At 41.5% G+C, this 12918-nt stretch overlaps 2 protein-coding genes across 7 annotated transcripts in view; one reads left to right on the top strand and one right to left on the bottom strand.

Annotated features, from left to right (window-relative positions):
- The window catches only part of pcsk1 (proprotein convertase subtilisin/kexin type 1), a gene marked incomplete at both ends in the record, with an annotated part of 22904 nt that extends 20476 nt beyond the window's left edge, over positions 1-2428 (bottom strand). Inside the window, 3 exons of the mRNA XM_083660717.1 lie at positions 219-341; positions 607-711; positions 2237-2428. Coding sequence (XP_083516843.1) covers positions 219-341; positions 607-711; positions 2237-2428 — 420 coding nt within the window. The remainder of the gene's footprint in view (positions 1-218; positions 342-606; positions 712-2236) is intronic.
- Positions 2429-10532: 8104 nt separating this feature from the next.
- Positions 10533-12918, top strand: part of cast (calpastatin) — a 46972-nt gene continuing 44586 nt past the window's right edge. For 3 of the 6 annotated variants that reach the window (XM_083660831.1, XM_083660825.1, XM_083660834.1), the window contains exon 1: positions 10533-10683. In XM_083660831.1, coding sequence (XP_083516957.1) covers positions 10639-10683 — 45 coding nt within the window. In that variant the 5' untranslated portion in view covers positions 10533-10638. Of the gene's footprint in view, positions 10684-11405; positions 11603-12306; positions 12380-12918 lie in introns of those variants that run through there. The other 3 variants (XM_083660826.1, XM_083660835.1, XM_083660839.1) reach the window with 2 other exon arrangements.

Genomic DNA, 12918 nt, shown 5'->3' with positions numbered 1-12918 from the left:
GGCAGAGCATGCCAGAAATGACACATGGGCGTGCATTAAAACATGCTTACACAAGCATGATGTGATACATTTGTGCGTTTGTTTTCTAAAAGTTGGATTTGGAGTCGAAGCCCATTTCATGTTTACTCGCAAATTGTTTTTCTCATGTATTTTCCCAACCAGTAGCCTACTGCTGTGTGTTTCATCATAGTATGTATACACGCTTGTTAGGGGCCTACCAGGTACCACTGCTGGTTCCACATGGGGTCGTCGAACAGCTTGTCCACCGGACAGTCCCTGCACTCCCCCAGGGACGCTCGCTTGTTCCGACGTTTCTCGTACTGCTGCTCAGCCCACGTCACCTACACACACACACACACACACACACACACACACACACACACACACACACACACAGATAGAGACGCGTGCTTAAAGGGACAGTTCATCTAAAAATGAAAATTCTGTGATCATCATCATCTCACCCTCATGCCAGTTGAAACACAGGTGAAATTTGTCGTTATAGCGCGCAGGGAGGTTGCCGGCACAACTGTCCCTTTAAAGACAGACTATAGGTGCTCTTTGCACAGACTGGGGTAAGACAACGCCGGAAGTAGGTGCACTTACCCGATCGTCCTCTGACAGTCGCTTGGTGATGTGGTCGGCACTTCGTTTCATTCTGCTAGGATGGTTGCGGTGTTTGAACAAGAAATGGTTTTCCAGGGCCCCAATCTGCAGACAGGAAGAGAGAGAGAGAGAGAGAGGAGGGGGGGTTCTGAATATTTTATTGAAAATAATATCATCCATCTAGCCATATCAGCTGCTGAAGTCTCCTGCAGGTCTAGAGTAAGCAAGGGTCACTAAAGCCTCGGATATTCAGTCGAGCGGGGGGAGAAACACATTTGCTTATTTAGGGGATGATTTCATGTAATTCCATAAACTAAAAGATTTTTTATCACACTGGAATATGACATCAGGAAATTAATTTCTGCTAAGGCAACAACCTCACTAGTTTTCAGGGAAAACTTCAGACATATTTAAACATTTTATTTCAAAGAAACTGTATATTTTGCATTGTATCCAAACTCTTAGATCAAATGCTTTTTCATAGAAGAAGAAAACAACTTTCAAAATGAAATGAAAGAAGACTGAAGAGAGAAGCGGAAGCAGAAAGCTTTACACAGAATATACAGGTGCTGTGTATATTCATTACTCAAGAGATAATGAAGTATTAGCCTGGCTAAATGAAGTATAATATGAAGCTTAAGGTCTAATAGTGCTTTAAAAATAAAAAGCTGAAAACAGACACAAAATGTGTCTGTTGAACCACAGCAGCTGAATGTGATGCTTGGAGTGACAGAATGATGAAGATGATTCTGACCCAGTGGGTGAAGACTGCAATCAGTCTGTCACTGTATCGCCATGGCACCTGGAAGCAGTTAATCATTGACTGCAGTTGTTAAGAGCCACAGGTTTATTCTGAATTCATGAACTGGTCCATAGTAGACCTATACTGTGTTTGTATTGGACAACAAGACAAGCTACCCGACAGCATTAGTCAATCTGAAATGCTGGGAAAGACAGGCTGGATGGGACAGGGAAATGGCTATGAGCTATCAGATGTGTGTAAACAGTGAGTCATGGATTGATTAAATCCTCTTCCTTTGACAGGCTGCTGAATGCGATGTGTGTGTTGAGCTTATCATAAAGCTATGAGTTTCCACATTGGCCTTATCAAGCAAAGCACAGTAATTGGTACAGATAACTTTGCTTTGGTGCCCATCTTATATAGCTTATCCCTGATGCTTCATTAATATTTCATTATTCATTTTTTTCCCTGTTTCCTGTTGGGTGAGTGTGAATTTACATGTTTATTAGCCTAACACCTGCACCCACTCTGCTGATGACCTAAAAATATAATATTCCCCGTTGTTAATTATTAGTTCATTTCCATTGGTCAGCTGCTTATACTCTATAGTCTCTGATGCTATTAAATTGTATTTGTTGTAGGCTAAGTTTTCTATTTGGCGAGAGTGAATTTAGATGTTGAATGGCTATTAAAACGAGGCTGTAACAATATCTACAGTAGGCTAAAATTATATCACATCCCACTCCATATAATGCCTATAATTTATAAATGTAAACGTTTTTTTTTAGCAGAATGCTCAAAAGATAGGCAGGCTATTTACTAGGGTAAACACACTGAAATTGACCCGGGGCGTTGGTGCCTCGTTTCCCCGTGCAGCAGGCAGCCTACCTGTCGGACCAGCTGGTAGTCCAGCTCTTTGGCGATGGTGTCTGCAGCAGCCAGTCCGCCCGGGATCTCCACAGCCCACTCGTTCAGGTACTGTCTGTCCCCGGAGGCAGCGACTGATGAGCGGGGGACGACGGAGCAAAGGATCGCAAAGAGACAGCACATCACCGACGACGGACGACATCTCACTTCCATCTCAGAGAAAATGCAACCAGATAAGAAAAAAAGATACAGACTACAAAACAGCTTGCGAGAAAGCAGCCAAAACAACAAACAAAACAAGACTCAGTGATATATAAATGTTGTAGAAAGAAATGTTGGTATTCTCCCAGATGTTCTTCGTTGTCTTGTTCCTGAAGAAAGCGCGCTGGCGGGGGAGATGATGGAGGGAACCTGACTCTGCGCGTTATTGCCTCGATTGGTTCAAGGGAAGGAAAACAGTGGTGATGGGGAGGGCTGATTGTGGTGCGTGCGCGCGTGTGTGTGTGTGTGTGAGAGAGAGAGAGAGAGAGAGAGAGAGAGAGAGAGAGAGAGAGAGAGAGAGAGAGAGCGTGTGCGTGAGTGGTTACGTCAAATTACGGGTGCTGCTGACGTCAGTCTGGTGTGTCTACCTGTGAGTTCAACTCCCCTAGGGAATAAACGTCAGAGGGGAGGAGAGGAGAGGAGAGGGGGGGATCCGACTAAAAATATCTCGCTTTGGGCTCATGCCCACTCTCGACGAGGAAAGAAATTAAATTAAATGCAAGGACACGTGATCTTTTTTTTGATACAGTGCTTACGAGGACATTAGCCTATATTAGCCAGCACTATGAGGCGAATGACGTGCAGTATCCTTCCACTGCTTGCAACCTGCATCCCCCACCCCCTTAGAGTATAGGCTACCACCCATTCTTTGTGAACTTAGCAACCCGTGTGTATATCATAATGATACACCGACGCTTCATTCCTGGTGGTGCCGAAAATAAGGTGCAGCAAATTGAGCTGCCTGCGATACAAACCTTTCTCTCTCCGAATCAATAACATGTCTTCCTTTCCTCGGGCTGGTGGCTCACATCACCGCCGGGGGGGGAGGAGGAGGGAGACTGACAGTGAGAGAGACAGAGATATACACAGGATCAGCACCGCGGACAGCTCCACTCTTCCCCGCTGCAGGTGATCAGATGACAGCCATGCACGACACCCAATGATCCCTGCGGGGGGAACTGGGTCATGGCGCGGAGAAGACGATAGATATTAGCCTACAGATAGGCCTATAAACAGAGAGTGCTGAAGACAGTTAGTTAACTTACAAAAACGTAATCAGAATTAAACAATATCTCAGTATCAGGTGCAGTGATGGAGATGGAAAGACATCCAGAAATACATCCACCATATTCAGAGTGATACAAGTTACAACAAATAGTCTTAGCAATGTTTTATTATATCATTAACTAACTCAACTGCTTGTAAATGGCTTTGCAGCTTATTGATAAAAGTTAGGCTATTGTAAGGTGTTACCAAAAGGGGTAAGAGATATAGGCAAAATCCAAGCCTGCATACTGTATACGGATAATACGGTATGTCTATGGAAGAAAGAAGGTTGTTAAAATGCACAGGGTTGATAGCGGAAGACCTGTAAATAGTCAGCATTGTTTCATGTATTATGAATATTGAATCAAGACATGTAGGCTGAGCTTATTGGCTCAAGTCCAAAAAAAGATTTAATATCTTGAAGCAAATAGGCAAACTGACATTTTCATGACTTCTGCCATCCTGGCAAATCAATTGAGTTTTCACCTTTCCCATTCAATTCAGGCATCTGCTGTCACTCTGTATAATCCCAACAGCACTCAAATTAATCAATCCACAATTTTTTGACAATGTGACCCAGATAATGTAATTTGACAAACTTCTGAAATTCTATCACTCTATTCACTCCCGCTGCTCAAGTGATCCTTCCATAAGTCATGTGCTCTGATTTCAGGTCAGATGCAATAGTGTGAAGGGGATGTCCTATCTCATACAGCACCGACGCCCTCTCTCATAAGCAAGAGGAGCGTCACATCATGGAGTCATACGCCATACTCAAACCGTCTATTCTGATTCAATAAAGTTTGTTAAAATTATATTAAGAGTCTCTCATGATTGAACTGATGTTCAAAATGAAATAACAGACAGACTGCAAAAAACCCCATCAGCTACAGTGAGGTCTGGTTTCAAGCCACTTCCTGTCACTCTCGTCAACCCTGTGAGTCTCTTCTGCCTGTGAGACTCATCAAGGACACGTGGTTGCCATGCCAACTGCCTCATTGTATCATCTTCATTGTCAATACGGCAATCGGACGGCAACTGTGGGAAATCTTCACTCACAGGCCACAGTAGTGTCAAAAAAACAATGAAAAAGACAAAGGCAATAAGTGTTACTTTAAAATAAGATGCTTAAAAGGACACAAATGTTGAGTTGTGTCAGACGTAATCTTATTCAGATTGGTGTTAGAATGAAATGGAAATTTACTGTGGGTTGAGAAGCTATTGGAGTGGCCTGTTGACTGGGTGTAACTATATTAATTCAAACGTATCAATTCAAGAATCCAAATGACAGAATTGAAATTTGTTTAATCATCACAATCATAATCATGCATAGGGTGAAAATTATTCTTGCTCCCAAAGATTTCTTACTTTGGAGTAAATGCCAGTCAGTGAGCAGACCTCTAATTCACGCCTTCAAAAAATCATACTATTGGTCTGTTAATAATACTGTGTTGGTATAAGGTTTCAGCAAAGGTTGAGAATCTGCTTCATTCATTCATTCAGTGTCACCAAGTCATATGGCTGGAAAAATGTCACCTGTTATCAGAGGAAGCTGTAAAAATGTCAGCCGGTGTCATCCAGATTGGCGTGACTTTGGTGATGATAGACTGAGGAAGCTGTTGATTGATGTGTGGAGCGAGCCAGGTTCTGACTGTTATCAGACGATGTGAAGGTCAGTTGGACTTTGTCTCTGGAAGTCATCTGTGTGTGACGGATACTGTTGCCACTCACCCAAGTCATCACTTTATGCAGCGCCGACATCAGAGCCTTTTCTACTGAAAACAAGAAAGAAAAAGAAAAATCCACAATTTTGTGAAATGAAATGTTAAACAGACAAATCAGACAGTGGTGGTCTGGGTTTTATAGGCACCTGATCACATTCTCTTTAGAATAATAGACAGACACTCATTTGTGTTTAGACAGAGGGTCTGAAAACAGACAACAAAAAAATCTATGTTACATCAATATTGTTGTTCTGATGGTATCTTGGAAAACTTTGTATCATTTATGATACGACTCAGAAATACATTTAATCTAAGAATGTATTTACAACATCATATTTCTTCATAACATTTTTTTTTTTTAATCAAATGTATAGAATTATAAATTTGTTTCCTTAGTTAAATGGAACATGCAGGAGAAACATAACTCATCAAAATCATTGGGGTTTGAGGTTCCCAATGCTTCCAAAATTGTAATACTAGAAAAGCAAAAACGAAGTGCTGTAATGAGCATTGTCCTTTAATTGTACAATGTAGAAAACAATGTCTTTTTTGTCTTTTTTCTCCCTTTTTAAATAGTGTTTGCATGGCAGGTAAGGCTTTCATGAGAATCAGGTTGTTAGCTGGGATTAAAACAGTGGTCAGTGTGCTCTTATTAAATAGCGTGTGCAGTTATCCAGAGATACAGGTGTTGTAAGAGTGGGTGTTTATTCTGTCGGACACAATGGAGGTTGTAGGTGTGCTGTTTATCCCGCGCATGTTGCTTCATCTCAATAGCCTAAATGTCAGCCAGCCTGTGTAGGTCTAATGAGATTTAAAGGAACACTCCGCCCATTTTCAACCAGCTTTGTATCATTAGAACATCAGTAGTATATCAGAAAACTGTAAACGGTTTTGAAGTCTGTCATTTAATTTAACAGTTATTGAGTGTTAAAGTGTGGACCAGTGACATCACTGGTCCACACTAACTCAAATTAATAACTCATTAACTCAAATCAACTCTCAATAACTGTCAAACTATTCATCATTCATCTAGTTTGACAGTTATTGAGAGTTGATTTGAGTTAATGAGTTATTAATTTGAGTTAGTGTGGACCAGTGATGTCACTGGTCCACACTTTAACACTCAATAACTATCAAATTAAATGACAGACTTCAAAACCATTTACAGTTTTCTGATATACTACTGATGTTCTAATGATACAAAGCTGGTTGAAAATGGGCAGAGTGTTCCTTTAAGTAACACGGCACAAACATGTAGGCTCAACTGTTTTACTCAAAGACTCTTGAAGGTTAATTCAGATGTACCAAAAAGGGGAACCTGTTTGTTTCGGGGGTTAAAATAATGAGCTGGTTGGTCGTTGTGAATGAAAGTTGTCCTGTGTGAGAGTCAGCGATACCTTTGCTCATCTGGCTGTGTGTAAACAGGCCCGGAGCAGATCTGCAGTATAATCCACCTTTACCTAGCAACAGCTGTTTGCTTTGACCGAGGTAACGTTACCCAGTCAGGCATGGGGCACTCAGAGAGAACACATGCAGCTGAAGGGCCAAAGACCCAACAAGAAGAAGAGCTTCTTCTGTCATCTGCTGCTGACGTTTGTGGAACATTGTTAAGCAGCGGGTTGCAGGAGAACATGGCTTCAGTGACTACTAGATGATCAAATCTGATTGATTGCAGCATCGTCTGCCCTTTTCTCTGACCTGACCGGGTGTGCAGTTCAGTTGACTGAGAAAGCTCATTCATGCAGCCTTCCGTATTCCACTGAGAGAACACACATGCGCACGCATGCACACGCACGCACACACACACACACACACACACACACACACACACACACACACACGCACGCACACACACCAAAGCACACACCAAAGCACACACCAATTCATCAAATGAGGTCACAGGTCTAACCATTGTCGTCATCCAATTATTATCCAATTATTTCCCCCCCAGCTCCAGTGAAGGTCTATATAGTCAATAGCAGAGCCATATAATAGAAGAGTTCCGACATCTCCATTCAGTCCAATGGACCAGTTTTTTTCCAGGAAGTAGAAAGTGGAACTCTTGAGTAAAAAAAGCAGCACTGTCGAGTTGCAGCAAAATAGACAGTTTGTGTTGTACTTTGAAAGGGTTTTTCATCCCTTGAATCAAATTGTACATTATCAGCTTTATTTTAGCATGCAAAAGTAGCGCGAGACCCATTCCTGGCTGTTCATTGGCTAATGAGTCTTGCATATTGGTCCTCCACTGACGCCACTCTCTCTCTAGAGGACACTAGTCAATAGGAAAGTCCCAGGTATCGGCTGCAGGCTGTGGGATGACCAAGATGGAGACATGAAGACCGGAAGTGAAAGAGTAGGGCCGCGACTAACGATTATTTTCTCGACTAACCGATTAGCCGTTTGGTCTATAATAAAATGTCACAAAATGGTGAAAAATTACGATCACTTCTTCCCCAAAGTCCAAGATGACCTCAAATGTCAAATTTTGTCCTGACCAACAGTCCACAACCCAAAGATAATCTGTTTACTGTCATGGAAGACTAAATAAACCAGAAAATGTTCACATTTAAGAAGCTGGAACGAGAGATTTCTAGTATTTTTTTCTTAAAAACTAGTCTAAATTATTAATCGATTATGAAAAACAGTTGACAATTAATTTTCTGTTGATCGATTAATCGACTAATCTTGCAGCTCTATGTGATAGAGAGGAATATTCAACCAATTTAAGCAAGGCAAATGAACCACTGACATGTGAAACATTCACCTGCTTCCTATTTATCCTATATTGTTATTTTATTCTTATATAATATGCATAATGTAGCTCACTGTTCTTGTCAGTTTTGTCAGCATTTATTGATTAGTATTTTATATAGGGCCACCCTCTGTTTTCTTCTTCTGGTATCCACATATTTGGCAGTTTCACCACAAGAAAAGGCCTGAGAAGAGAGCTATGAAACATGTCATGCAGTAACACACTGTAGTGCAATGTCCTCCTGAATATATCATTAGAACTATAAGTTAAACGTGACACATACTGAGTGGGATCGATACTCCCCCAGGCTGCAGTAGCCTACCGTCTCGTCTTATGTACTCTCTGTCAGTCGCCAACCCCGTGTGTCTCTTCTGCCTGTAACACTCATCAAGAACACGTGGTTGCCATGCCAACCGCCTCATATCTTCATTGTCAATACGGCCATCAGACGGCAAGTGTGGAAAATCACAGGCCACAGTAGTGTAAAAAAAACAATGAAAAAGACAAAGGCAATAAGTGTTACTTTAAAATAAGATGCTTAACGTAATCTTTATTCAGATTGGTGTTAGAGTGAAATGAAAATTCACTGTGGGTTGAGTGGAGAAGCTCAATAGCTTCTCAACCCACAGTGAATTTTCATGCATGGCCTGTTGACTGTGTGTGTGACTATTAATTCAAACCTATCAATTCGAGTATCCAAATGACAGAATTGAACTGTGTCTAATCATCATAATCACATCAAAAATCAATCGCATGAAAATTATTTTTGCTCATTTCTTACTTTAAAGTAAATGCCAGTCAGTGAGCAGACTTCTCATTCACGCCTTCAAAAATCATACTATTGGTCTGTAAATAATACTGTGTTGGTATAAGGTTTCAGCAAAGGTTGAGAATCTGCTTCATTCATTCATTCAGTGTCACCAAATCATATGGCTGTAAAAATGTCACCACAGAGGAAGCTGTAAAAATGTCAGCCGGTGTCATCCAGATTGGCGTGACTTTGGGGATGATAGACTGAGGAAGCTGTTGATTGATGTGTGGAGCGAGCCAGGTTCTGACTGTTATCAGACAATGTGAAGGTCAGTTGGACTTTGTCTCTGGAAGTCATCTGTGTGTGACGGATACTGTTGCCACTCACTCAAGTCATCACTTTATTCAGCGCCGACATCAGAGCCTTTTGTACTGAAAACAATTAAGAAAAAGAAAAAGACACAATTTTGTGAAATGAAATGTTAAACAGACAAATCAGACAGGAATGTATCTCAGTGCTGGTCTGAGTTTTATAGGCACCTGATCACATTCTCTGTAGCGTAATAGACACTCATTTGTGTTTAGACTATGAGGTCTGAAAACAGACAACAACAACAACACATCTATATTACATCAAAATTGTTGTTCTGATGGCATCTTGGAAAACTTGGATCATTTATGATACGACTCTGAAATCAATGTAATCTAAGAATGTATTTAACATCACATTTCTTCATGCTAAGATTTCAAAGATGAACCCATAACAGTTAAGTTTATAGTGCAGAGAGTTATTGCCTACTTGCAACATCACGTGTTGCCATGCCAACAGCAAGAAAACAACAGTGGACAGAACAGCCAGTGATGGGGATCATCAATCGGTTAAAAAGTATTCTGTTAGAAATTGACTACATCAAAATAAATGATCGTGGTTACACCTGCCTTTGCTCTGCGTAGAATGGTTTCTCTTCAGAAGAAATTAAGCTTTAATGCAGCTGTTAGGCTATGGAGTGTGAATTTAGTGCTAATAAATCAATGCTTGATTGGGCTCAGATTGGATATTAGATTGTGTTGGATTGAGCCTCTGCCTCTGTCGTCTCTCTCAAACACTCTGATCAGACTGATCATTGTCAAACACACACACACACGTATGTATGTATATATATATATGTATAATATATAATTATACTTTTATTATTATTGTTGTGTATTATTATTATTATTACCTTTATTGTTATTATTAGTATTGTTATTATTATTATTATTATTATTATTATTAAATCACTCTTGTCAAATTGGGACACACCATGCCCCTGGCTTGGACCCGACCCGACAGGCACACCAGGGGGCAGCATGGAGCTGCATGACGCTGCCAGCTCATCCAACATCCAAACAACACGGGTGGTGAGTCAACTCTTCCCCTGAAGTACGGGGCGGGTCCCGTCATGAGAAAAATTCCTACTGTGAGTGCCTTCTGATAACAGCAGCAGTGCTCTAATCTGGGTGAAATTATGTATTCACTCCGTGATGTAGGTCGTCAGGCAGGCATATATCTCATGATCTATTTCAGTAGCTATTAAAGACAACTCCCAAGTTGATGTTTTTGTCTCCATCTGATGAAGCACTAACAATGTGTTTCATAAACCTCCATAAGTCTCTCTCTCTCTCTCTCTCTCACACACACACACACACACACACACACACACACACACAGCTTAATTGTGGCTATGGCAACCACTTTGATCAATCAAAGTTGAAAGTTTTCCTAGCGGGAGGGGCAACTGCTTTGGCTGTAGGCAAATCAGGCGTAGCTAGCTGCCTTTATTTCCTCGCAGAGGATTGCAAGGACGAATTGGGAATTGAAAAAGTCTACCGCATTTTAGAGAGCAGAGATGCCACATAAAAAGAGAAGCCATGGCCATAAGAATACAAAGCAGGTAAGTTTTCTCTCTTTAATTAGCACGGCCGTTCAAGGGAAACATATGTAGCCTATTTTACATTCAGAATCAGCTTCAGACATCATGCAAACAGCATAGCCCTTATTATCGAACATGTAATTCACGTGAATGGCATCTAGGCCTAGCTAGGCTACATACTACGAAATACATTTATTTGACCAAGTTTCTATCTATAGCCTAGGCGTTTTTTCTCCCCAGCATGGGTTGTTATTATGGCTCAAATGTGTGCTGCGCGCCTGCGCCTGCGCCTGCACGGCGCTGCGCTGCACCGATGCGCTTGCATCTGCATTCAATCAATGTGGGCAACCGATCGTTGCAAAATGGTTGAATCAATCGACTGGCAGATTGGAGCAACATTGCGCTCTGTTGAGCTATTTGATAAATACGCTGCTACAAGTAGTTACGTTACTGTGTGCATGTGATGCTTGAGCACACAGCACAGTGTGCGTTTTGGTGAACCGTGAAGATGCTCAAATAAAATGATTCGGTGTAAAATAAGGTGTCAGGTGCCTTTGCTTTGGGATAGGTGTGTGGGGGTGGTTCAGCGGATGCAGTGATTCCACCCACAAAAGCATGCCAGCTAGTTTGGGAAGTTAGGCAATACCTATACATGTTACTGCTTGATTGTTCTTTGTTATACGGATGAATCACAGATCCTACTGGAAAAGGAGAATATTTATTGCAAATCGACCCAGCGTCGGTTCAGTAGGCTGGACGCCATTTCCTACAGTAGTAGTCTACTTTTGAAGTTTGTTTGCGGGGAGTGGCACTCTGCTGGTGAACGCATGAGAGGATTCCTAAAAGCAAGCGCGTTTGGCAGTGTTGAGTTCAGACCAGTTTGTAGATTCGCCTCCACTCCAGATCCCCCATGGCGTACGCAGCGTACTGGATGAGCCGTGTGAGTAGGCGACACGCCGCATCTTTCACTTTTTCACCTCTGGCAATACATGTGTGTGTTAACTTGGCAGTTGTATTGACACGAGGTATTGTACTGTATGATTGAAAAGCCGCACAACAAGTCTTGAAGAATTAATTTAAGCTCTGTAAAAACTTGGCATGCACAAGAGAACCTTTGATTAGAAAAGATTTGGCACAGGCTAAATAAGGCTTGGTGCATAAGATCCTGGCACGCACAATATTGATATTTCAGGGTGTGACACAGTGTGACTGTTTAACTTTTTACATAACATGAGGGTTGAATACTGAATACTGCCTAACCCCATCTATTTTACTCCAAGTCCTGATAAGGTCACTATCAGACACTCTGTTGGGGTCAGTAATAGGCTACACTGTATTGTAGCCTGGCCCTGCTACAGTCTACTTACTATACATTAATATTACAGTTTTTTCACCCACATAAAAAAACAAACAGAAACAAAGAAAGGAAACCAACAAAAAAGCATGTGCTGGTAGAGACAGTCAGGAAACCATAAATGGGCTTATTCTGGATCTCTTCCTCATTCCAGCCAATTTGTGGCAATGCTCTCACATTAAATCACATTATGTTTCAATGAATTTTAGCGCCAAAATCATTCAGCCTTCAAATTTATCAAATGCAACTGGGTGTATGTTTGCTTGTGTGTGTGTGTGCATGGCATGGAGGAGCGGATCCTTCCCCAGTTGGAGTCCTAGCAGGTCTACCTCCTCCTTTGCCACTGCAGGGTCCCATGCCAAGGTACTTCAACACAGACATTGCCTGTGTTGTCTCATAAATTCACTTTGAAATATATGAAGAAAAGTCTGATAGGATTATCTTGCTGCCTGCAGTATCAGAGGCTTGGAGGGACAAAGTAAAGTTTATTTAGGCTAGAATGCGCTGGGTGTGTTTCAATAACAGGACATGGTCCTGTTTAGATAATTGTGGATGTATAAAACAGCAAGTGTAGCAGTGAAAAAACAAGTATTTTAGACTAACCTTACTGCAGATGAGATACCGGGGGTGCTTTTTTGTTCTGAATTTAAGGACCAATGACGATATCAGTTCGGTAGAAATTAGAAAACTATAGATTTGCATTTGTCTCCCTCTAGTGAGCGAACAGGTTCTGAATCCTCAGGTAAAACCATGTCTACAAGCAACCGTCTGTTCACCTCAGTGATCTAGTTTCACAAAGCTATCTGGGACTTACCTGCTACCATACATGTAGGTGTTCAGCTCTAGATAGGTAGGTAGGTAGGTAGGTAGGTAGGTACTTTTTTTAATCCCAGAGGGGAAAT

This window comes from Poromitra crassiceps, assembly GCF_964638095.1.
Source record: "Poromitra crassiceps genome assembly, chromosome: 25".
Lineage (NCBI taxonomy): Eukaryota > Metazoa > Chordata > Actinopteri > Beryciformes > Melamphaidae > Poromitra > Poromitra crassiceps.
Note: the sequence above shows the minus strand (reverse complement) of the source record. Positions and strands in the feature narration are given on the sequence as shown.